The sequence below is a fragment of the Sinocyclocheilus grahami genome, unplaced genomic scaffold, assembly GCF_001515645.1.
Source record: "Sinocyclocheilus grahami isolate Dianchi unplaced genomic scaffold, SAMN03320097.WGS_v1.1 scaffold36.1, whole genome shotgun sequence".
Lineage (NCBI taxonomy): Eukaryota > Metazoa > Chordata > Actinopteri > Cypriniformes > Cyprinidae > Sinocyclocheilus > Sinocyclocheilus grahami.
The window spans coordinates 3,866,298-3,891,106 of record NW_015505215.1 but is presented as its reverse complement, the minus strand read 5'-3'; the positions used below and the strand labels follow the sequence as shown (position 1 = coordinate 3,891,106).

Below are 24,809 nucleotides of genomic sequence, written 5' to 3'. Positions count from 1 at the left end.
AGAGTTCTGTTCTGCTGAATTTGAAGAAGCGGTTTCATCGGGATTCAATTTATGTACGCATAACCTTTTCCAGAAAATCAAATGTGTTCTTTTTCACGTTCAGTTGTCTTTTTAACTTTATTAAAACAATTTATTAAAACCAACAGACATATATTGGTGATATGCTGCTGTCCATCAACCCCTTCAAGCCTCTCAGCATCTACACTGAGGATCTGAGAGAGCAGTACCAGGGTAAAGAAAAGCACAGTAATCCACCGTGAGTGCTTTCACCTATGACGATTCAAGCAGTGTTTGGCTGTAGATTGTTTTTTTTTTTTGCTTTTTATTTGAGAAGAGTTTAACAGTCATATTGAAAGAATTTTTTTTATTGTCCCTGTAGTCATGTATATGCCATAGCAGATGCTGCCTTTTGCCAATCTCAGAATACCACCCAGGAGCACTGCATCATCATAAGGTGGGGATGATTATGAGTATGATTAATATGTATATACATTTACATATGCACACACTCTCAGAAAACGTTTTTTTTTTTTGCTTTTTATTTGAGAAGAGTTTAACAGTCATATTGAAAGACAATTTTTTTATTGTCCCTGTAGTCATGTATATGCCATAGCAGATGCTGCCTTTTGCCAATCTCAGAATACCACCCAGGAGCACTGCATCATCATAAGGTGGGGATGATTATGGGTATGATTAATATGTATATACATTTACATATGCACACACTCTCAGAAAAAAATTTGCAAAAATTGTACCTTTAGGAGGGACACAACAGCTTGTCACTGGGGCAGTAGCCTCAAAGGGACACCTTTGAAACGTCTTTACCCCTAAAGGGTTTGTAATAGTCATAGAGTACATGTTACTACCTTAAGTGTACATACTGTATTACTACTCTAAAGTACTAATATGCACCCTTTAGGGGCAAGAAAAGGTACAATGGTGTCCCTTTGTGGGTACTCCCCCAATGACAAGCTGTTGTACCCTTAAAGGTAAAAATTTTAGCTGACAGTGTGCATACACATACATCTACACATTTTCATATTTATTTAGACGTATGGTACACATACATATGCATACATAATGTAATGACTTTTCATTATTCATTACATATATGTATATACATATTCCTACTGTATATTATACATTTGAATGAATGTGAATGTGTCAACAGTGGACAAAGTGGATCAGGCAAGACAGAGGCTGCAAAGCTCGTTGTCCATTACCTGAGTTCTATGTATCAGGGCAGAAATGATAAATTACGCCAGGTACTGTAAATCAATTTATCGAGATATATGGAAAATTATGTTTTGCTCTCTTAAGATATTAACTCAAAAAGATAATCTCCCTCTCATTAGCCAATGGATGTTTTACCAGTTCTTGAGAGCTTTGGTAATGCAAAGACCATACTGAACAACAACTCCAGCCGATTTGGAAAGTACCTACACATCCACATACGCCAGTAAGTGTACTGCATGCTGTCTGTTTGATTTAAGGGGCAGAGAGCATTAAATGAGCATGATATGATCTCCCTTTATTTTTTCAGTGGTGTTGTTGTTGGGACGTCTTTGTCAAAATATCTCCTTGAGAAATCAAGAATCGTCTTCCAGGTTAGATGTTTATTCATTAACTTGCCTTGCAGCTTAGTACACCTGCAAGGAATTGACTGAAACTGTGTTCCTTTAGGCTAAGGAGGAGAGAAACTACCATGTGTTTTATGAACTGTTGGCCGGGATGAATGAGTGGGACAAGCAGGATCTTTACCTGCAAGGAGCTGAAACGTACTTCTACCTCAACCAGGTAAAAGAAGAGCCCCATTAGTTTATGATATTTGTCTAATATTTCTAATATTTATCTTTTAAATGCTTTTAAGGGCAGGGCTTGTGACCTACAAGGGAAGCATGACAAGCAAGACTTCCTGCTTTTGGTCCACTGCCTGGAGACTATTGGTTTACATGCTGATCAACTTGCAACCATTTGGGCCATTCTGTCATCGATCCTGCAGCTGGGCAACATTTGCTTCAGCTCCTATGAGGTGTGGATGCCTGGATTACCACTTTTAAGGACAGTTTTAGCTTTTAGGATCCTTAAAATGTGTATATGAAAACTGAGTCTTTAAGCCAAACTATGTTCATTTTTGTCCCCTCAAAAATTAGAGTGAATCGTTTGAGGTCGCCCGTATTTTTAGTGAAGCCGAAGCTCGGAGAGTGGGAAACCTCTTGCAGGTGTCCGCCGAGGCCTTACAGACGGTCATCACACACCGGGTGACTGTGAGCAACTCGTACACACTCTCACTCAAATACATGTTAATTTCTTCCCAAGATCTCGGAACTAAATGAATATTTTGGGTTCAGTATATCTTAAACATTGATAATAAGAAATGTTTCTGGAGCACAAATCATTTGACGCTGAAAATTCTTTTTGGCATTACAAGAATAAAAAAATTCTTTGGCATCACAGGAATAAATAATATAAAATATTATAACAGAAAAGATATTTTAAACTGTAAAAAAAATCACAATATTACTGTTTTACTGTATTTTTGAAGAAATAAATGCATTTTTGGTGAGCATAAGAGACTTCTTTCAAAACCATGAAAAAATCTTACCAACCTCAAAATTTTGAACTGTAGTGCTTTTGTACATTTCTGCCACAATATATATTCAACCCAGAATATTACTTTTAACACAACAGAAGTATCTCCTAAGAACACAGAGTTATTTTTTCCACAGGAAACAACTTATGATAGGATCTACTGCCCTCTATCCGTGGAAAGTGCCATTGAATCCAGGTTAGACAATGAAATGTTACTGAAATTATTAGATTAATTAATGTATTATATGCATTGACCCCTAAAGTAGCTGATGAATACTGACAGATTGCTCTTGATTCAGAGATGCCATTGCCAAGATGCTGCCTTTATTAGGATTAGCAACAAGTATACAAAAATATACAAAATCACAAAACAAAAGAAGCAGACTGCGCTTGTCAAAGGAGGGGGCTTTGTTGAAAACTATGTGTTTGAGAGAGACGGGGCATAGAGGACCTACAATAATGTACAGTATTTGAAAAATAATGTGTTTTTTGAACATTAAAGCATGTCAACATATTCCGTTACACCAAATACACAAAATAATGATCTTTAAAATAGCATCATATGACCCCTTTAAAGTCAATATTCATTTGAGTAATCTTATACTACACCGATGGATTTAGAAGTTTATTTTTCTACGTATATGTTTCTAATATGATGTTTAAATATCATAAAACTTGAATTTCCACCAAAATGGCCTAGTGTTGATTCAAATGTAAATTATGTATACTACAATGGATTTATGGGCCGCTTTTGCCTTTTTTTTGCCTTTCTCTTTTCTTTGGCTCTCTCCCTCTTTTTTGTCCCAGGCTACAGACCACACGTTCTTGCAGAAATGTCACTATCACCATGGCAACAGTCCCTACTACACCAAGCCCAAAATTCCTCTGCCAGTGTTCACAATATATCACTATGCAGGGGCTGTCACGTACCAGGCAAGCCTGATCTGAGCATTCACAAAATGTTTTATTCATGCAGCATGATTGTTCTGATAGTTTTCCCAAGAATCTTTTGATTTCCATGACTAAAATACTTTTTTGGCAAAATTTTGGCTAAGATTTTTTTTTTCTCCCTGCTCACCAGGTGCACAACTTTCTAAATAAAAATCATGACCAGTTTCGCCCAGAAGTATTAGAGCTTTTTGCCCGCAGTCGTTTACAGGTAAATTAATCTAAGTTGTATTAATGGAAGCTCGCTTCACACTGTCTTCAGTGATTTGTGATGTGTCAAGATTGCAAAGAAATACAATAACGTGTCCTCTATTATATATTCATGAGACTGTCAACACACCCAGACAAAACAAAAGAGTTAAGAACAACCCATATCATTTATGCAAGCTTTAGGTCTCATTAAGTTTTAAAGGACCAATGTTTGGAAACAAAAACCTGTAACAAGTAATTGGAGTGCGTTTTCTTGTCTGCGCAGATAGTGTCGGGTCTCTTCCGGAAGGTTCAAGAGCGTTACGTCCAACAGAAAGAGCTGGGAAGAGCAAGAGGTTACCGGAACCAGATGTCAACTGTAGCTGCTCATTTCCAGCAGTCACTTATAGAGCTCACCACTCGTTTGGAGAGGTCAACAGATGTCACAAATATTTCTTCTGCTATTTTTTGTATAAATGGACTGCTATGTATTTTATACACAGGGTATTTGGTATTGCCATTTGGCTTATGTAGTCGTCCAATGTGAGAATATGTGTAGATAATTTAATGTCTATTTATTCTCTGTTTTTTTTAGGTGTAAAACTACATTTATACGATGCTTTAAGCCAAACTATGTTAAGGTAATTTCAGCTGACACTGTATGTAATTAACATCTAATCTCTCTGTTTGTGAACCATTATGTTTAGAGTAAGCAAGCACAAATGCTGGATTGGTGGACATCAGTTTGGTGTTTTTGTGTGGTTTCAGCTTCCAGGCATATTTGATGTAGACTACATAACCACACAGCTAAGGCATGGAGGGATACTGGAGACCATTCACATACGAAAAGAAGGATTTCCAATTCGCATCCCTTTCGCTCTGTTCATGGAGAGGTAATACAATATGGCAGAATCTAGGACATCAAATACATTATTAGGGGTTTAACAATCATACGTTGTTATCATACTTGTGTGTGTTTGTAATTATATTTATTCCATGCCTGAAAATAACATTTATATTTTTTTATTGTCCTATTGTTTTATTATATATGTGTATAATTATAATTATTATATCATTTATTTATTTTCCAAGGTGTAAAATCTTTAAAATTCGTGGAAAATTCATGTAATTCCATTTGTCAAAATGTGTGTGAACCCCGAGTATAGGTACATCAATCAGAATTGAGTAAGAAATCATGCAAGGCTACACTGTCTCTTCCTCCATAAAATCTCCACTATCTTTATCTGTGAGTTTCAACTACATTTTTCTATCACTGTTTATGTCTAATTTCAGATATGGTGTATTATTGGCCCAGAGACCTGCACACCAGTCTTGTAAAGAGCAAGTAGTGACTTTACTGGAGACTATAGGAGCAGAGGAAGGCCATTACCAACTAGGACTCACTAAAGTACAGTAACATAACTCTTTACCTCAGCCTGGGTTATTCTGACTCGTTCATTTACTACATTAACTCTAAAGATCTCACCCATTTCCTTTAATGTGAACACACACAGGTGTTTATGAAGGAGAGTCTGTACCAGCGGGTGGAGGAGAAATGGAGCAGCACTCAAACATGGGCGGCAGTCACCATCCAGAGGAACATTCGCGGCTTCATCTGCCGAAGAAACTTTCGTTTCTTTAAACAGAAGGCTATCGTCATCCAGTCCCACATCAGGGGCCACCAGGCCCGGTATTTGTGAAGCGATTTCATATTTGATAAAAACAGAAGAGGGCCTAATGTGATTCTGAATGTGAAGCTGTGGCGTCCTCTTTCTGTTACAGGAAGTACTACAAGAAATTGAAGCAGTCCTTCACTCAGTTTTGGGCAGCTATGATGATCACCAGAAACACCATCAAGAAACGTCATTGGAAGGTGAGAGCTTTTATCTCTCCCTCTATCTGTCTCTAGCTCTTCCCATCCTTCTACCCAATGTGTCTGTGGCTTCTTCTTGGCTTGGTCTTTATACAAATGCACACACTTCACTATATCAGCTGTTTACCGATATGGTCCACTGCTAGGCAACCAAAACTACTTTATTAATATGTGACAGTTCATACGATTCCAGCCTCACTCCTCCCATTCTAAATAATGGATTATTATATGACTCATTAAATTAATTAATGTCATCCGGTTTTATATTTTATTATCTAATGCAATCAAATACATTTCCAAGTTAGTCATATGTGTCTCAAGAGCCACTGCTTATTGGTTGCTGTTTCCTTACATTATGGGCAGATTGTGAACTTGCATAATAAATTATGAGTCTTATAATATATATTACTCTTTGAAAGGACTTTGGACCCGTTTGTGTGCTGAGTGAATTTATGAGATTATGACATTCAGTTTATGGCTCTTAGAATGGCACCCATTTCCTATTACTCAACCTCTATAGGAAAATAATTCAAATTTCATTTAAAATTAAATTAAAAAGTGTGGTGCTTTTCATTCATTTTTTATTAATTTCTTGTAAAAAAAACAAACAAACAAATAACTACACATTATGCAAAAATAAAAAATCCACTATTAATAGAATTATGTTTATTTTCTGATTCTTGTAGCATGTTTGATCTCTAGTGCGTCATGGCCAATTTAAGAGTGTGTACACATGTAAGAAATGTCAGAGTTAGGTGAGGTGAGCTCCACCCGCCTGCCTGCCCTTTCATCTTTGATCCTAGATTCTCTCTCTTTTTTCCTCACTTTCTTTCTCTCGTTCCTGCAAAGTTCCACCTAAGTACCACTTCTCTTGTGTTTGGATTTCAACTCATTTCATCAGTTAAAGAGCACTTTACATGGGGACGGCTACGTTTGTTTTAATATCATCCTAGGTAGGTAGTGTTTAATATTTATCCATATTACACATGCTAATAGCAAACAGAAAGATTAATGATACAGAGAGAATTCAGGGCGGAAAATAAGAACGAGATTATATCAGTAATATAAGACTTTAAGATTTGTTTAATGTGATCTTATATGTTGGAAAAAGATTTTAAATGTACATCTGAAAGGTTCTTTTTTTTACACTTTATGCTACCAGTCAAAATTGTTATACTTAAAAAAATATATACTTATAATGATATACTTACTCATTCAATAGTATTACTATTTTCAATATTGTAGAATAATGTTACAGTTTTTAAACTAATGGATATATGGGAATTATGTTAAAATATTCTAGATGACAACTCTTCACATGCTCTCTCAGCATCATGGGATGTTTTTAAATTGTTCCCATGTATGCTGGACACTTATTGGCCGCTTTTCTCTGAGGTCCAAATCGTCTGTTTAAAAAAATATGAATAAAAATGTTAGTTTTGTAAACAAATTCAATTAAAAAAACTGATTTCAAGCATTTAAGCAATTATTATGTTCATCAGAAGCATAAAGTCAGTCCAAACCTTTGACTGGTAGTGAGTTATATTTCAATTATCCACTAAGTTATATAACCTGCTACTTTCAGTTCTGTTTCCTTTTTAGCCATCATTGTTTTATACAGTTTGGACTATGTCCTCCTCAGCTGTCATGTACTCTGCTGTCAAATCACTTTGAAGTAATTGTTATGCACTTGTGGTAAGACTGGTTTGTGACGTGATCCTCATTCAGTGGATTAAGCAGCTTTGTGTATATTTTGTATGATTATATTTTTGCTTGTCCAATAAAAGTTAATTTATTTAGTATAAAAGTGGTTTGCTGGAATAGGCAAAAAGTATCTGGTGGCAACACTCCAGAATACTCCCAGATTTGTTTCTAGAATAAGTAAAAATCAGTGGCCTTATTTTCTGCACACTGCTTTCTGGCAACAATCATACCGCTGCACACATCTGAATATTTGGGTTGAAGTGTTCTGGAACAGTGTTGTAAATAGAACTTAACTACTGATTTCTAGTCGTGTCCTCTTTTGGAAGGCCAAACAAAGTAGTTTCGCTTTCACAACGAAACACACAGCATCTCCACAACATGGCAGTGGCGGCAACAGCAAAGTTATGCCTTCTTTCTTTGCGTGAACATTTGGGTGGCGTTATGCAAATCTTCCCACATCGTGACGTAGACATGTGGGGGCGTGTTAGAACGAGCCGTTTTAGTAGGGCGTGGTTGACTCTTAACTTTTATAAAGAATATCTCTTTGGATTTGAGACTTTAGTGTTTGCAACTTTACAGATCTTCTTTATGCACCAAGAGCTTGTAACACTCCAAAGAGAAAGGAAAAATTGAAATTGCATCATATGACCCCTTTAACCGGTCACTTCAGAGTTAAAAATTTATTTTGAACAACACAAAAGAATAAAAGATGTTTTTCCTGAAGGATGTGGGAATATTGGAGATCCCGGCAGAACTGTCGGCCCGATTACGCAGTGCAGCAGGTGAGATCCTTGATACTTGTTAACAATAAAAAGTACTATACTTAAATTGAAGTATAGGTATAGTGTAGTTTTGCTCAATCAAAAGTCAAAGTGATTGATCAAACACTTGAAAGTACTGTAAAAAGTACTTTCCATATTCATTTAAGAATGGTTTCCATATTTATTTATATAAGGGCCTAAATGTAAAATGTGAACTTTTTTCTTAGCTTCTCAAAATTGAATGATGAAATCAAGAGACAGTGGAGATTTTTTTTCATCAAAGTAACTTTGATTAACAATTTTCCTATAGCAACCTGTTTACAATTTCTCAGTGGTTTGACCATGTGAAACTATACTGAACTCAAGATACTGAAAGGTGTTTTCTAACTTTTTAAAATTCACCAGCAGCTGATTTTGAATATATCTACAGTTTAAAAAAGTCAGTAATGCTCACCAAAGCTGCTTTTATAAGCTGATCAAGAATACAGTAAAAACAGGAATATTGTGAAATATGATTGCAGTTTAAAGTAAGTCTGGATTCTTTGATGGATATAAGCAGCCCATCTTTTGTAACATTATTAATGTCCTTACTGTCAATTTGGATTAATTTAATGCATCCTGAATAAAAGTATTCAGTTTTAGACTGACTGACCTTGTTCACACTCAAATTAAGTTCATTTGTCGTAAGTAATGGATATAATTAAACTGCATTGCTTTTGGGTAAAAACTGTATTGCTTATGTTGATGGACTGATGAGTGTTCATCAACATAAGTAAACCATCATGCAATATATATATTCACATTTTACAATGATGGCTTTCAGGACGTCCTCAAGGATCAGGAGTAACAGAAGTAGCTCTGCCGCAGGTCAAAGCAGACCACAACCTCTCACTGCCCCAAGACATTAACAGACACCCTTTCTCCCAATATGCCAACACAGTCCTGAAGGTAGACTTTGAAAAACATACAGTAGAACATTTTTTAGTTTTGTGGTCTTCCAATTCATATACAATTTTCATGCGTTTGTTATATCAGTTATATGCTTTTTCACTTTAGGATGGATGGTGCCAACCGCAGCGTTTCCCGCTTCAGAAGCCTTTGACTTCTCTGGACTATGATGATGCCCGTACAGCTCTAGAAATCTACAAACTGGTCAGTAGTGTTTTAAATGGATCTTTTACCACAGAAAATCAACATAAACTTTTAACCGGGTATGAAATGTCAGAATTTAAATGAATCCTTACATGTCTACGTTCTTCTTTAGATCCTGCGTTTCACAGGTGACTCTGATCTGACTGGATGGCAAGAGCAGATGTTGGGGAACTACATCGTGGAGAAGAGCCAATCACAGCCCAGCATCGGAGATGAGATTCTAGCTCAGCTGGTTTACCACACTTGGGACGGGGATAATGAGGAGAGTACCCTGCGGGGCTGGTTGCTCCTGGCCTGCTGTCTGAGTGCCTTCACACCCTCTCCAGCCTTGGAGAAACCCCTCCTTAAGTACGTCTTCAGTTATAGTATTACAAATGCAAAAGCGGGGCTTTAGAACAAGAAGTGATTATTAGTGTAATGTTATTGACTGATATAACATTGCCAGTGACTGATTATACAAATTAACATTTGCTAAATAAACTAGACAAATTGTCCCAACGAAATGTGATGGAGTTAGAAAGTCAAATTTCATAGTGATCAATAGATAAATAATTGCAGACACAAGTCAGTCTTTCTGTACAGCTATTGCTTATCAGCAGAATTAAAAATAATATGTATTATGATTGTCAGGTATGTGTCTGACCGAGGTCCAGGGGAGTACCGCTCTCTGTGCCAGCACAAGCTCCTCACATCCCTCCAGCTCCCCTCCCCTGCCTGCAGACGATACCCTCTGAGTCAACTCGAGTGGACAGCCAATCAGAGAAAAGGAAAGATGGTGGTGGAGGTTAACACTTTCAATGGTAAGGACTGTAGTTTTCTTAGAAAACTGAGCTGATGAGCTGTAATGAGCAATAATAATGGATTCCCATTTGCACTGTTCATTCTAAGAGAATAAATTATATTAAATATATTGGAGTATGAATGTATTTTGAAAGTATTCCAGTTATTTAATGTTGACTGTTTTTATTTTTCAGAGGAAAGGTTAACTGTGGAAGTGGAGTCTTGGACCTCAGGGGAACAACTGTCCTCTTGGCTTCTTAGCTACAGGTAGCTAATAGATAAAGATGTCTCACAAAAAACAACCAGGGCAGCGTTTCCCAAAAGCTTCGTAAGCCTAAGAAGTTCGAAAAACCATCGTACGACTGATCTTAATATTACGATCTGTTTCCCAAAATCATCATCGTAACTTAAGTAGCACTTGAAAATCATCGTAGATCTACGAGTGCTCTGGAGTAATCGTAAAGCCTTTGTCTGGAACACAGCATTAGGTTAACATTTCAGTAAACGAGCATGTAGTACTACAATTACTAGCCATTCTATAAGGTGACATTTCAGCACTTGACAAACGGATAGCGACTCCTAAGTATCACTTAAAGTACGGCTACGTGCGATTGCGTTAAGTGCATTTTTGAGAAACGCACGTGAAACAATAACGAACGATCGTAAATTGACTCGTAGAAAACGCTCTTAAGCGCTAAGATCAATCGTTATCAAGAAACGCAGCCCAGGTTATATTTATTCCCATATTTTTTTATATTTTAAGACCTTGAGAAAATATTTTGCATTGTGAAATGTTCATGAAAATTAGGCAGATTTTTCATTGCTATAATGCAACAAAAATTGACGCATGTATGTATTTATATAAAGTAGCATCAATACAAGTTTCTTTCTAGGTTTTATTTTGGGACATATTTGAATCCGAAATCTAAAGAAAAACAAAGAGTAATTATTTAATTATATTATATCATTGAGAAATTTGAATGTGCACTACTGTTCAAACCTTTGGGGTTGGTAAGCTTGTTTAATGTTTTTATATCATTAGGGTTAGGGTTAGTTAATTACATTTTTGTGTATGGTAAAACTGTTATATATTTAATCATTATACAATAAAATGCAATATTATATGTTATATACTAAATAATTTTGTTAATTATAATTAAATCAATTAAATATATTATATATTTAAAATTTAAATATTAAATAAACCTATTTTAATTGCAATATACAGTATATATTATATGCAATATATAAAACTAAATAAAATTATTTAATATGTAATTATGTAATATGTTTTTTTTTTTAGATTCACCCTTGTTGTAATTATTAGAGTGCCATAAACAAGCAAGCAGTGTTTGTGGATGGTGAGTGGTGCTTTATGTAGTGTTACATCCCTGAGAGTTCAGAATAATTTTAAAGTCATATTTCTTTCTCTCAGGGGTCTGACTGAAGCTACACGGGGCTGGTCTGTGTCTCTGCTGGCTGGGGAGGGTTGGACCGACCTGGCAGGCTGTGACTTTGTAATGGATCTCTTGGCTGGAGTGGAGGCTGATGTGCCCCTGGGTCACCCACCCACTCAAACCGATTACCTCTTTGGCAACACAGGTGACAGGTACGCCTCTGTAGAGCTCAGTGCTGACAGTTAAATCAAAGGAAACTGTCAAATTACAGTTTAATTCCTTTAATGATTAATTTTCTCTTGTCAGGATGGCAACTACAGACCTGGATGACTTTATACCTCCTGCTCCCTCTATGCAAGCCCCTGGTCTCCCACCCTTTGAAGCATACCCATGGGACACCTATGAACCCTCTTCCACATCCCAGGGTGAGTGTCCAACCATTACTAGGAAACAGACAGTCAATTCTGAGTCATTGTTCTGTTGCATAGATTTGCAGAGGGACGATGAAAGAAATCAAAATGAATGAAAGCTACAGTATGAGGGCTGGGAACGGGCTCACCCTGTAGAGTAAATAAAATGACGGTTTCACTCTGACTTAATAAAGGGCACTCCTGAAACAATCTTTCTTTTAGGATCTCGTGGTCGACAGATGGATTCTTACGTTGATGACCTTTTTGATCCTGTGTTTGATCAGGGTCCTGGGGTCAGTATCATCCAGTTCAAATACATCAACATTATTGTACAGTTTATAGTCAAACTGGCAGCTACTTTGAATAAAAAAGTCATTATTTTATAGCAACTGAGCAATATATCTGTTAATTTATCATTTAAAACCTGTTAAACTTCTTTTAGTGAAGTATAAATGAAAAGTGTACTTGTGCTGTCTTTCTTTAAAATAAATGCCACTGTAGATGTTTTGATATTTATACATTTTTTTATATATTGTTTTACATTTGTAGAGTTGGAACACAAGTCATGAATCAAACTCATGTCACCTGCATGGGCAGCACAGCTCAACATGTTGGTGCACATGTTCTTATCACTAGGCTACACATATATATTGTTAACATTCATTAAGCCAGCAAAGATTACATAGCTTTGGCACTTATTAACTCTGAGATCTACTTGTATTGCCCTTTATCTTTGAGGGCTGGCCTGCAGAGGTCTTATGTGCATTTTTATTTGTTTTTTTTATTGGTAGGACTTTGAAAGGTTGGCCATGCTGAATCGTAGAATGAGAGGAGGAGGAGGCATGATGCCCAGCATGTATGCCGGAGCAGGTACAGATTGTATATCTGTTTAATTAGTGTGTAGTGCTTGATTGATGGTGATACAGGTATTTAGAGAGCAGTGAGGCCAATATAATGCTGATAAATATAATACAATTTAATGGTAACAAATAAGATGTAGACAAGATTGCTGAATTTAAACACTTTATTTACACAATATTTATATATTTACCATACTTTTACATTTATCCATTTAGCAGACCCGTTTATCCAAAGCAACTTACAAATGAGAAACATCACAAGCAATTTGTCATAGAGGCAGTTTTAGTAGAACAATTTAAACTAAAAATAAATATATGAATATATATATATATATATATATAATATGCAATGAAAGCTGTAACAAACAGTGAAAATATTCTACATTATACCTTGTTTTAGTTTTTATTTGTTTAATTTTTTTATTTAATTTAAATATTTAAAATAAGACCTGACATTTATTTTGGACCTGACATTAGAATTTATTTTGTAACTGGACTATTTACTCCCCTGTTATCATTTAGGAATGCCAATGAATCCTGCCATGGCTGGCTATGCTGCCACACCAATGATGCCAAACATAATGCCCGCTACTATGCCCATGATGCAACAAATGCAACCCATGCAATGTAAGCATCCCTACTGCTCATGTTGTGCATCTCTGATACAGTAGCATAAACTGTTAAATGCTTACTCTCTTCCTACTGCTTGTTTTGGATGTAGCTATGATGATGCCAACTGCCATGCCACAAGCCATACCTGCTGCAGCACCGGCTGTCAACACACAGCACATGGAGGCTCAGCAACAGGCCTTTATCAATCAGCAGGCTCTGCTTTTGGTGAGTCCACCACTCAAAATGCATTTAGAGCAGGTGAAATCTGGGTTTTTTTTATTTTTTTTTTTAAATATCTATTTTTTATAATATGTGTAAAAAAAAATTGTGTTTTTCCCTATAGGCTCAGCAGATGACCATGCAGGCGATGACACTGTCCCAGAAGCAGCAGCAGGAAGAGGTGCGAAAACGCGAAAAGGAGTCACAGAGACAGTCACCACGTCAGCGGCGGCGCTCTCCTCCACGTGCACGTTCACCTTCACGCTCACCCTCACCCAAACCCCGAAGCCGCCCCCAGGTAGAAAGAGCCATCCCTCAGACCCCCAAAAAAGCCTCAGAGACCCTTCCAAAGCCCCGCAGGCCAGAGGTACAAGCACAATACTGACCAGTGACTGTGTTTTCTATAACTTTATGTTTACGCTTCTGACTTTTAATCTGAATTAATTAATTTGTTCTCTAAGGCACAGCCTGAGACAGAGTTAGTTCACAAGGAAGATCAAGGATCCTTTCAAGATAAGAGGGATTTTTTTCTAAAGATTGGTGAGTGCACACTGTCAAAGAAAATCCTTAAAATGGCTAAAATAAAATTGCATAAAAGATTTTCACTATCTTTATGCATCTCAGGTACGTCAGAAGCACGCCCAAAGCCTGTGTCAAAGGTTGCTAAACCACTGATATACGCCACTCCACCGGTGACCCAACCCAGATCACCTCCACCGGTAAAGACTGAAGGTCAGACGTTTGTCACAACACCTAGAACTAAGTTTTTGTGATAAATGTTTTATTTAAATTTAAACTCAAGTCATTAATATGTATATGTAACAAGTCATAAAACACACAGATTATAGTGTGTTACTATATAAAGCCATCATCCAAAATAATGTGTCTTGAAGTTCATAAACTCTTCTTCACACAGTGAATCCACTCCCAGTACCTCCTAACATCCAAGAACCTGAACCAGAACCAGAATCTCCAGAACCGACATCTCCTAAACCAGAACCTACTAGTAAAATTAGAGAGATCATCAAGCAGTACCAGAGCCGGCCCTCTCCAGAACCTAAAGTCTTCGAGCCTGTCAGGTGGGTCAAGAATTGACCTGAATTATTTTAAAGCAAGACCTTGCTCCACCTAGAGACCACTTTTCATGATCCAATGAATTCTCAATGGATAAAACCAAGCCCTGCCCTTTTTTTTCTTGTGACGTGTCATGTTTCGCTTTGAAATATGTTGTGCTACGGAAGTAAAATGGGTTGCTAACTGTGATTCACACTGACTTAATGCAGCCTCTGCTGTAAACTGAACGCTTGCATAATATTACCTTTTCACTTGGAGTGATTCCTAGACTGTAAGAGGAGGAATAATGTGGACTTTGATCATCACAGGGTTCCGGCCAAGCAATTTCTAAAGAAACATGACCCCAAAGATGAGGCGCTGGCCATTCTCAAATCTCAGGGACCTGTCACTCAGCAGAAGGTAGATGATACCGACCTGAGTGACAAGCCATAATAAACTTTTTGAGCTCAAAGTTCAAAGTCAAGGATGCAGAAGTTGACCATGAATCTTTTCTGTATTATTTGTGCTGCAGAAACAGTGGGAAGAGAAGCCTCCTTCACCTCCTCAGCCCCCTGAGTCCCATGGGCCTCGTGCCATCTCTAACAATATGAAACAGAAGCAGCATTCACTAGCTGATCTCTTCGGCTCGCAGCGTTCGCATGCTCTGCCTCGAGCTCGTGAGCCCATCCCTCCTCCATCTCCCAGCATCCCCGACCCACCACTGATGTCTCCACCTGGACCTAGTAAGTGATTCTCAAATCATTTATATGAGTCACTTCTAACATATATGCAGTACACTTAGTAGGTCAAATTAGTCATAATATATTGGGTTAAATATTAAAATACTGAATAGTTAAACATATTACTTAGTTTTCTTTAACCATAATTAGCACAATTAACTGAACATGGGGTGAAATGAAATAATTCACAACTTTTTAGGTCTGAGTGGATTTTATCATTTTTCTAATGCCACCAGGTGCTATGCATTAAAATAAAAGACTGACAATTTGTTAAGAAATATTTCAGGTGTTTCTTCTTTTTTCCCTTTCTCTAATCAAAATATTCCTGATGTTGAAAACTGTCAATTTTTAAAGAAATTTTAAAAATGATTAAGAAATAAATGTTTTCTTCCTGCAATCAAAATATTCTAGATGTTGAAAATGTAGTAATTGATTAAGATTTAAATTAACTGGAAATTTTTGTCAATTTTAATTTAAGGTTTTTACGTATAAATATGTATTATGTACTGTATATATGTATTTGAAACTAATAACATTTTTATTCGTTTTTTATGTTTTGAGTAAGAGATAAATGCATAACAATTTATGAAGAAATTTAAAAATATATTAAGGAAATGTTTCTTAATTTTTTCCTTCTGTCTAATAGAAAAACTGCAAAATTATTAAGAAATTTTCCAAGTGTTTTTTTTTTAGATAAAAACAATTCAAGCAAATGTCTTGTCTTGAGGATATTTGAATAGATCACAAATACTTTAATTTGCAGCACAGAGATATTCATATAAATTAAAGTTAGACATATGCAAATTTGAAGCAAGTTGTGCAGCTTTCTATCTCTAAATTTCAAATACTAAGGTAAACAGATCGCATTTGCTAATGTAATCCTATGTGTTTCTAAAGATCAGTTCAACAGGATGGATGAGGAGGAGAGTGTTCGCTCCCAATTGCACAGATTCTCTGCCAGCGTTTACTTTTCCTACCCCAGTATGCCTGGCAAACTCTTCCTGCGCAAGGAGGTAACTAAGTCAAGAGAGTTTGATGTGACTTTGCATGACCCCTACAAAGGTTATCACGGCTGCTTCTGTCTAACTTATGTACAGTATACTCACTGTATTTGTGCTTTCTTGTACGCAGCTGTTTTATCCCAGGGAAAAATTCAACCACCCATACGTACTTAATTTACTCTGTGAGCAGGTCAGTAGCAAACATAGCAAACATTGCATTGCATTTGTTCTGTATACAACGCAAAAACTAATATATTTTATATTATTTAGTATTTATCATATTCTGGGCCACACATTGTCTACTGTTTTTGTAAACTGCAGATCATGCGAGACACTTACTCAGATTCTTGTCCGAGGATTTCACGTGAAGAAAGGCGTAAAATGAAAGACCTTTTGGGTATGACAGATGCTGTTTTTTAATAATCTGAAACCATGTACCTGTCTAATAATAATTCAGATAAACTATTATGGACAACTAGTTTTTTTTTTGTATCTCTTTGTTTTTCTCTTACCAGCGAGCTTCCCTATCAGAACCAGTATCAGTTCACTAGATGATGCTATGAAGAAAAGAATTGTCATGGCAGCAAGAGACAACTGGTCCAATTATTTTGCACGTCTCTTTAATGTGAAGGTGAAATACTTGGCTTTTCTTACGTACATAATGCACAGAAACATGCATACAGAAATTTGTTAAGCACTCAGAAATGTTTTTGCATGTGTGCTTCACAGGTGGGGAACGGAGGAGATGCTCAGATTCTGGGAGTGTCGCATAGAGGAATCAGACTGCTGAAGGTGGCCAGAGCTTCAGGCATAAACCCCAAACACCTCAAACTGCTCCACAGCAGCAGGTACAGAACATCTGGCTGAAGCATGCTTTTTACATTTTTTATTATCCTATTACTCAAATGTTTGGGGTTTGGATTTTATTTAATGTGACCCCACTGACCCCCAACATTTGACGAGTAGTATAAAATATTCTATAGGGCTGCAGTTTATATAACTATATGTTTTTTTACTGTTTAGTTTTTCACAGGTTTTGTCAGTACAGCAGCAAGGGGCTGGAAAAGTCGTGATCACTTTGAGTAATGAGGAGTTGGAACTTCACTCTCAACAGGCACCACAGATCGCTGCTGTGATTCATCTCTTCCTCATGGAGCTGATTACGGTGCTCAGTTTAAATCTTGTGATACTAACCTTAACACATGTAGCTTTATTTTTTCATTTAAAGTCAACATACCTGACCCTATTTACTTTCTTAATACACATTCACGGTCTTATAAGGAATGGTCAATTCAGTACATTTTATTCATAAGAAAAAAAAAATTTGGTCAGCCTCTGAAACAACTCTTTTTCAATTTCTCAACCCCTCTCCTTCAGCCAGCTCCATTCTGGTATGCAAAACCTTCTTTTCACAGTCCAAACAATTGCCAAAGGATTAAATCCCACCATATTAAAAAAAAAATGTATTTCCTATTTCTTTCACTACATTACAGAAGTAAAATGGGTTGCGGTTTCATGTTGACTTTAACCATGACTTTAACTATTGTTATGTATCATGATCTCTTTTTTTTTGGGCATTTTACATTTGTCATGCATGATTCAGTTCTCTTATCACTCTTATCACTAATTTTAGTGAATTATCGTGGGCAGAAAGATAATTTGTCTATCGTCACACAAGTCACTTTCAAATCATGCAGGTTTCTGCTGGTCATTGCAGCGAATTTGTGTGAACAACTTAAACCTGTTGTGAAATTTGCTTGGGGAAATCTTTTGTCCTAATATGAAATTCCAGATTGTGTGGATTCCTAATGAAATTATTTCTTAATTTCACTCACAAAAATGTGCCAAACAATGATCTTAATTTTCTTTGCTATAAAATTGACTGATTCTTTATTTGCAGAACTCAGACTATGTGATCGCTGTGAAGAGCTATGTGACAGATGACAAGAGCTTGCTGTCCTTTCACAGAGGCGACGTCATCAAAATCCTGAACATGGACGGCCTCAAGGATGGTGAGAAGAGAACCTGAGAAAACAGTTTCAGATTGTGGATCTCCATAGCGACACAGAATTGCAAAAAAAATTCTAAATGGGGGAAAAAAAGCCATTGGTTGAGCCAATAGTTTACATGTCTGGCCGTTAAAAACAGGCTTTCTAATTTGTTAATACACTAAGGATACGATTAGATTAATTTATTAGGCCTGTCAGAATAGCACAGGACACATATTTGTTAGTAAGGAGCATTTTATGCACGATATTAAAAAAACTAACAAAGTGTGACATGTTTGTATATTGAAAATCACTTTTAGCATAAAACCTAAAAGATGTTTACTATTGTGTTTTTTATCTTTGCAGGATGGATGTTTGGTTCCAGTGGGGGCCGTTCTGGAATCCTTCCGGTGGATGTCACTCAGCCTTGTGCCCCACCAGACTACCACAGCAGCAACATGGAGCGGCAGCTTGAGCGGAAAAAGAGTATGAGACTCACCGGCTCTTCCCTCAATGGCCCTGTCACTAACATGCCTGTCAATGGCTCCGTTTCCAACACCCCTGTTACCCGCTCAGTGGCTGGCAGTGAATACAGTGTGGAAGTGGGGTTCATCCAGAGATCTGAATCAGAACGTCAGAAGTATATCATGACTGAGTTTGCCAAGAAGTTCTTCACAGATGCTATCAACAGGTGAAATCTTCTGGAAAGCAGAGGAGTTTGCATCATACTTCACAAACTCCACTTGACATTGATTTATTTCTCTCTCTTTTTTCAGAACAAACAAAGACAAAAGTCTTAACGAGATGGTGGAATATACTCCAGTATGTATGCATCTCTTAGTCTCTCACTCGATGCATGCTGGGATTTTATACATTTGTTTAAATGTTTTTGTTTGCTTTTATTAGAATCCCATTCAGGAATCACTGATCCTTTTCTCAGACAATGATCTCAATCGTCTGGGTGCTCAAAACTTCATGTGTAAGTGAACTAATGTACTGACAAATAGAAATACTGTAAACTCATCCATTATAACAGCATACATTTTGGGATCCCTGGGATAATGTACAGTCAGTGGGTCATGTAAAATAAAATCAGGACCCCAATGAGAAGCAAAAAAGTATTTGATGTGTACAAGTTTGGTTTTACCAGCCTGAAAGGTTTATTATTCGCAAGAATGAGAGAATAACTGTATATTATCCCACTTATTACCATACATGGCTATTTACCACATTGATAAATACATTATATATATAAATTAGAGTCAAGTATTCCAGAGAACAAGTATTTGACACAACAATCTCTTTGTAGCTTTGATGCAGTTTATGTTGGATCAGCCTATGAAGAAAAATCAGACAGAGACTGACTTTGTTAACCTCATTTTGCAGGTAAGTGTTCCCTCCAGATCTACAGCATATTTTTTGAGAGGTATTATGAATTTACAGAATACATCTATAACATGACAACTTGTTTTGGTTCAGCTGGGAAAAGAGAAGGAGTTCCTCAGGGATGAGATCTACTGTCAGGTCATCAAGCAGACTACCAAAAACCCAGTCAAGTGAGTAAATAATATGTGTACACTACCATTCAAATGTTTGTGGTCAGTAAGTTGTTTTTTATATACTTGCAAGGACACATTAAATTGATAAAAAGTGACTGTAAAGACATTTACAATGTTACAAAACAATTTCAAATAAATGTTGCTCTTTTGAACTTTGTAGTCATTAATGACTTCTCCAATTTTACTGACCCTAAACTTTTGAATGTGCATATTGTTTGCTGATTTTTTAGGCAGAATTGCACCCGTGGCTGGCGTTTGTTCAATCTGGTGACTGGATTCTTCCCTTGTTCCAACACTCTCCTGCCATATTGCACCCGCCACCTGGAGGCCATCATTCAAGATGCCAACCACCCGTTTCAAGGTACAGTATTCCCCTAACATCTTGTACAGTATTTGTAGTGCAGACTTGCTTCAGTAACCCCACCAATATGAGCCAAGATTACGTCATATGTGGGTTTTGTTATACAGTCTGATTAGAATGTCATTTGAACCTAATTGAATGTACAATAATGGCTGTTTTTGTGTTTGCATGGGTTTTGTGAATATAATATTTGTATATAGAACTGGCAAGTGTGTGCATGAAGAATCTCAGTCGGTCACTCAGTTTTGGAGGACGCAGGCACATCCCTTCACATTCAGAGATGGAGGCCATTTTGGTAAGTGAAGACGCATGAGAAAAGAAAATATGTTGAACAGAGAAGATGAAAGCATGTGAAATGGGTTTCTGAATCACATGCAGGCTGGGAGGAACTCTCGTCGGCTGCCCATCATGCTGCCTGGTGGAAACGAATTTTCCTGCAAGATTCGCAGCTTTAGTGTAAGTGAGGGATGCTCTTTCTATTTTTATTTTATTTAGATCATGTGTTGTCTACATGACGTGCTATTATGCTTTTCTGTAGGTTGCGTTTGAGGTGGTACAAGACTTTTGCACTGAGATGGGCATCATAAATCCAGCAGAAGTGAAGGAATTTTCCATCTATGCCACTAGGAAAGGAGGTAAGATATATTTAGTCACTCTTATGCTCAGATAAACACACACTGTTTTTGATTTTTTGTTTTTTACCATGAATCCCTCTCTTTAGGTGATGGGACACGCCCAATTCACTCTGATGAGTATCTGTTTGACTTCCTGCTGGATGATGGCTCCATCTCCCTCTCCTTTCATCGAATAATCTGGAAACAGCCACTCCAGTTTAACAATGATCTTTATCTGGAGTTCCACTACCAGCTGGTACAAAAAAAGTCACTTTTTGAATATCCAAGATGACCTATGATGAAAATTACAGGCCTCTCTCGTCTTTTTAAGTGGGAGAACTTGCACAATTGGTGGCTGACTAAATACTTTTTTTCCCCACTGTATATATCTTAAAATGTATACACTACTCTTCAAAAGTTTGGTGTCTGTAAATTTGATATTGCTACAAAAGATTTTTTAAAAGAATGACATTTTTTAATATTTTAAAATAAAACATTATTATAAATTTGTAATAATATATTTCACAATATTGCTATTTTTACTGTATTTCTAATCAAATAAATATCGCCTTGGTGAGCATAAGAGACTTATTTCAAAAACATTAAAAAATCTTATCAGTCTTAAACTTTTTTATATATCTATAATTTTCATGTATTGTATGATGGATGCCATCTTATGTTTATTAGCTTTTGGCTAATTATCTGGGAGGGAGGATGTTGCTGCCCATGAACGGCTCTACAATCTACCAGCAGTTGGCAGAGTTGACCGCTCTTCAACACCTTGCCCTTGGGCTGACTGATTTACCTTCCAAGTAATTCTATATATCTCAAACCTTGTGATTTCTTATCCCTAAACCTTTCAATGAAACTTACAGTCATTTCGACTGACATTCTAATCGTTGGTTTAAATCTGACACTTATTTATTTGTAATAAATTTTCATCTTCAGCTCTGAAGTAAAGCAGTATCTTCCCCGGATGGATCGGCTCAACTCCAGTGACGAAAGACTTCTTGCTACTATACGGGCACAGTTTTCTACCTTAGGCCCCCTCGGCCATCTTGATGCCAAAGCTCGCTTTATCAGTGAGTGAACAAATCTGTCTAAATGTTTCCAGACAGCTGTTAAACCATTTCAGTTATTGATTTCACATCCTTATCCATATAAAACAAACTCTTCAACTTTCCAGAAAGTGTCAGTTTGCTGCCTTTCTTTGGATTTGATGTATTCACTGCTCAGAAAGTAAGTCATCGCAGCTGCCCCTCTCCCTCCCTGGTCGCAGTCAGCCATAATGTTATCAAAATCATTGATCCCAAATCACAGGTATGACATCCTTGTTCAGTTCCCATGATGTTTTGATCTTAATTGTGTGTTTTAACCATACCCGATCACAACTAAAGAATCACAAACTTTGCAGAACGCATGTTTGACAATGTCTCTGGAGGACATGCAGTGCTTGCGCTCAATCCGTCCCAAGAAAGACAAGCTGCCATCAGTTGAGATCAGCTTTAGTGGCCAAACTCAACCCAGGACTGTCAGCTTCAGTCTAAAGCAGGTTCGTATGTAGATAAAGGTCATGGATAAATACAATATATACATGTTGTCATTTTCAAGAGCTGGTCTTATTAATATTTTGGTTTTGATTAATGAGATTGCTCTTACTTTTGATCTCTCGTGTCTCCCAGGCGAAAGAGCTGTGCCACACCATTGCTGTGATTATGGAAGAGATGGTGAAACCCCCCTGCAGCAGTGCGTCCAGTCGGGCCGGAACCCCACATTAAACAACCAACATATGCAAAGCTCACCTAATAACCCATGGCTTACTCTAAAGTTCAAAGATGTCTCCTGTCATGAAATATTACAGACGTTATATTAAAAAAAAAGGATGTGCAAACGTTTATGTAAGATCAAGGTTAATGCTTACCAAATGTTTAATTCATTATAGCCAGGGTTTTTCAGGGGCGTAAAGATACTCCAGAGAAGATGTATACAGTACAATTTTCTATAAAAAAATCATGACATGTTGAACTGTTTGGAATGAACATTATTGATTTAATAAGCATTATTTAATGTAATCATTTTTTTTAACAAATACGTGTTTAATTTAGTATCATTATGAATTTATACCATAAAATGGGAATGATTTGATTATATTTATTATATGGCTGATCTGTTTTGTATATGTGTTATAATTGTTTAATTATTTGCCTCCAAATAAAAGAAAACTGATTAGTGAGTGTAGATGTTAAACTATTAAAGTGTTAAAGTATTAAACTATTAAAGTATAAATGTCTTCTGAAGTGTATTTTTCATTATTTTTCAATAAAAAAATCACTGGTATCTCTCCTCCCTTCTCTGTCATAAAACCGAGAAAACTTTTTTCTTTCCATTTTGCGTGCAGATACATATTTAAAGAGCGATGTTTATAAATATGCGTTTATTATAAACCCCATATAACATCAAAGGTTTCACTTCGATGTTCAGGGTAACTGCCTAACTATGAGCCAGACAACAGCAAGCCGATTACCCGCCCTGTAGGACGGACCAATCACAAAGGACAAAACAAAGCAAATCCCGCCCCTCAGATAACACTGACCAATCAGATTCCACTACATCGTCTCTGCATAAAACATACCACGCCCTTTTAGTCACTAACATGGCCGTCACCAGGGAGTGAGTCCAAGGATTTTGAGACGAATATTATTTGATTCTGCTTAAACGCTCTTGATGATTGACGATGCCACTTGCGGGTCGTTGATGTTGCAGCTCTGTAACGTAAGTTTACGTCGATTTAATGTGATTTGAACATGCAGCCAGTATCATTTAACCCCTAGGCCACCTCTGTTAACATGAACCAGCTGTTTCGATTGTTTAATGATATTTAGATATAAATGATTGTAACTTTGACATCTCATTTCAACTGTGAGATACAGCAGGGTTGTTTCTGTCAGTCGCAAGCCTTGATCAAACGATCAACATGCAAAATGGGAGCTGCCTTTCACAGTAACACAGGTGTAATAATAATCGGGGAAACTCTGGAATATTATATTTTATTATCATGTGTAATACATAAATGCAAGCTGTTACTGTCAAGTATTTAATAACTTTGTGCAACACCACTGCTTATTTAGGGTGTCTCTGTAGAAATATACATATTACTAAACAAATGTCATTTTGTTTTAAAGCTTAGACTGTAACTTAGTTGTTCAGATGAATCCTGCATTGTAATTTCACTCCCTGTAGTTAAATATTAAAGCCTCTAGTAGCATCAACACTACTAGTAAAGTACTTATTTAGTATCTGTGTAATGCTGCCTGTCATCACTTCTTCTCTCTGAATATTTGTGGATTTATGAGATTATGTTAGTGATTATTTAATTAATTTATTTTCCTGGCCCAGTGATGGTTTTGTGAGCCAGTTTGGATTTTCAGAGTGAGGAGTAAGTTAACTTGCAAGTTTGCTGGTTAGGTTTGCTTGTCTCTCTAAATAATAAGCCAGACTCTTAGTGATTTGTTTGTCAAATATAGCGTCTTACATAGAAAGCCACCGATTAAATGTCCTACATTGTTTGAGGTTGTTGCTAAAAGCTGTTTTTGCAGATTGCTGGCACGTTTGTATAATTTTTTCTTGTTTAATTTTAGACTGTCATTGCCTAATTGATCATATTTACAATGGCATCAGCGGAAACAGAGAAGCTATATTCCTAAGAATATTCTTTTATTAAATTAAATATGGGGATATTTTGATTGTGTTTCCATCTTGTGTGATTACCAGAACCTGATCATGTCAGGTTGGCATCAGATGGCATAAGGACAGTGGGTATAAACAGAATCACCCCCCTTTACAATAATCACATTTAGTTGCTTTGTAGCCTGAAATTAAGACAGACACCGTTTTTGTTTTATCCAGCTGTATTTACTCAGTGCAACTTATAACATCCAAGTGAAAGATATAAAACAAACTAAATACATTAAAAAAATTGAAAAAAGTCCACTAAGT

At 36.7% G+C, this 24,809-nt stretch overlaps 2 protein-coding genes across 2 annotated transcripts; both read left to right on the top strand.

The window, feature by feature from the left end:
- Nucleotides 1-161: 161 nt before the first annotated feature.
- Nucleotides 162-18,974, top strand: LOC107581645 (unconventional myosin-XVB-like). Its single transcript, XM_016267266.1, has 41 exons — nucleotides 162-256; nucleotides 1,172-1,265; nucleotides 1,356-1,459; nucleotides 1,544-1,607; nucleotides 1,684-1,797; nucleotides 1,871-2,032; nucleotides 2,730-2,788; nucleotides 3,400-3,529; nucleotides 3,674-3,751; nucleotides 4,016-4,161; nucleotides 4,325-4,370; nucleotides 4,498-4,622; nucleotides 5,023-5,137; nucleotides 5,244-5,419; nucleotides 5,512-5,602; nucleotides 8,031-8,088; nucleotides 8,891-9,015; nucleotides 9,124-9,219; nucleotides 9,332-9,567; nucleotides 9,850-10,019; nucleotides 10,194-10,266; nucleotides 11,435-11,608; nucleotides 11,703-11,821; nucleotides 12,029-12,099; nucleotides 12,598-12,676; nucleotides 13,189-13,293; nucleotides 13,388-13,503; nucleotides 13,622-13,864; nucleotides 13,959-14,037; nucleotides 14,122-14,229; nucleotides 14,414-14,576; nucleotides 14,880-14,970; nucleotides 15,083-15,293; nucleotides 16,188-16,303; nucleotides 16,422-16,481; nucleotides 16,613-16,688; nucleotides 16,807-16,922; nucleotides 17,021-17,139; nucleotides 17,315-17,456; nucleotides 18,192-18,303; nucleotides 18,646-18,974. Exons 1-41 carry the CDS (start codon nucleotides 162-164, stop codon nucleotides 18,972-18,974), a joined length of 4,986 nt encoding a protein of 1,661 aa, XP_016122752.1.
- Nucleotides 18,975-19,065: 91 nt separating this feature from the next.
- LOC107581675 (unconventional myosin-XV-like) lies at nucleotides 19,066-22,927 on the top strand. Its single transcript, XM_016267294.1, has 14 exons — nucleotides 19,066-19,101; nucleotides 19,186-19,258; nucleotides 19,589-19,665; nucleotides 19,759-19,835; nucleotides 20,069-20,199; nucleotides 20,400-20,494; nucleotides 20,578-20,655; nucleotides 20,738-20,834; nucleotides 20,921-21,069; nucleotides 21,501-21,625; nucleotides 21,762-21,895; nucleotides 22,000-22,133; nucleotides 22,228-22,365; nucleotides 22,496-22,927. Exons 1-14 carry the CDS (start codon nucleotides 19,084-19,086, stop codon nucleotides 22,589-22,591), a joined length of 1,422 nt encoding a protein of 473 aa, XP_016122780.1. The 5' UTR covers nucleotides 19,066-19,083; the 3' UTR covers nucleotides 22,592-22,927.
- The last annotated feature ends 1,882 nt before the right edge of the window (nucleotides 22,928-24,809 follow it).

What these genes read in the sequence shown, in the direction of transcription:
- LOC107581645 (XM_016267266.1), top strand. Translation starts at nt 162, where the DNA reads ATGCTGCTGTCCATCAACCCCTTCAAGCCTCTCAGCATCTACACTGAG. An exon ending in GAAAAGCACAGTAATCCACC is followed by an intron (nt 257 to 1,171) that starts GTGAGTGCTTTC and finishes ATGTGTCAACAG; the next exon opens with TGGACAAAGTGGATCAGGCA. An exon ending in AAAGTCTTCGAGCCTGTCAG is followed by an intron (nt 14,577 to 14,879) that starts GTGGGTCAAGAA and finishes TGATCATCACAG; the next exon opens with GGTTCCGGCCAAGCAATTTC.
- LOC107581675 (XM_016267294.1), top strand. An exon ending in TTGTTAACCTCATTTTGCAG is followed by an intron (nt 19,666 to 19,758) that starts GTAAGTGTTCCC and finishes GTTTTGGTTCAG; the next exon opens with CTGGGAAAAGAGAAGGAGTT. An exon ending in CTGACTGATTTACCTTCCAA is followed by an intron (nt 21,626 to 21,761) that starts GTAATTCTATAT and finishes TTTCATCTTCAG; the next exon opens with CTCTGAAGTAAAGCAGTATC.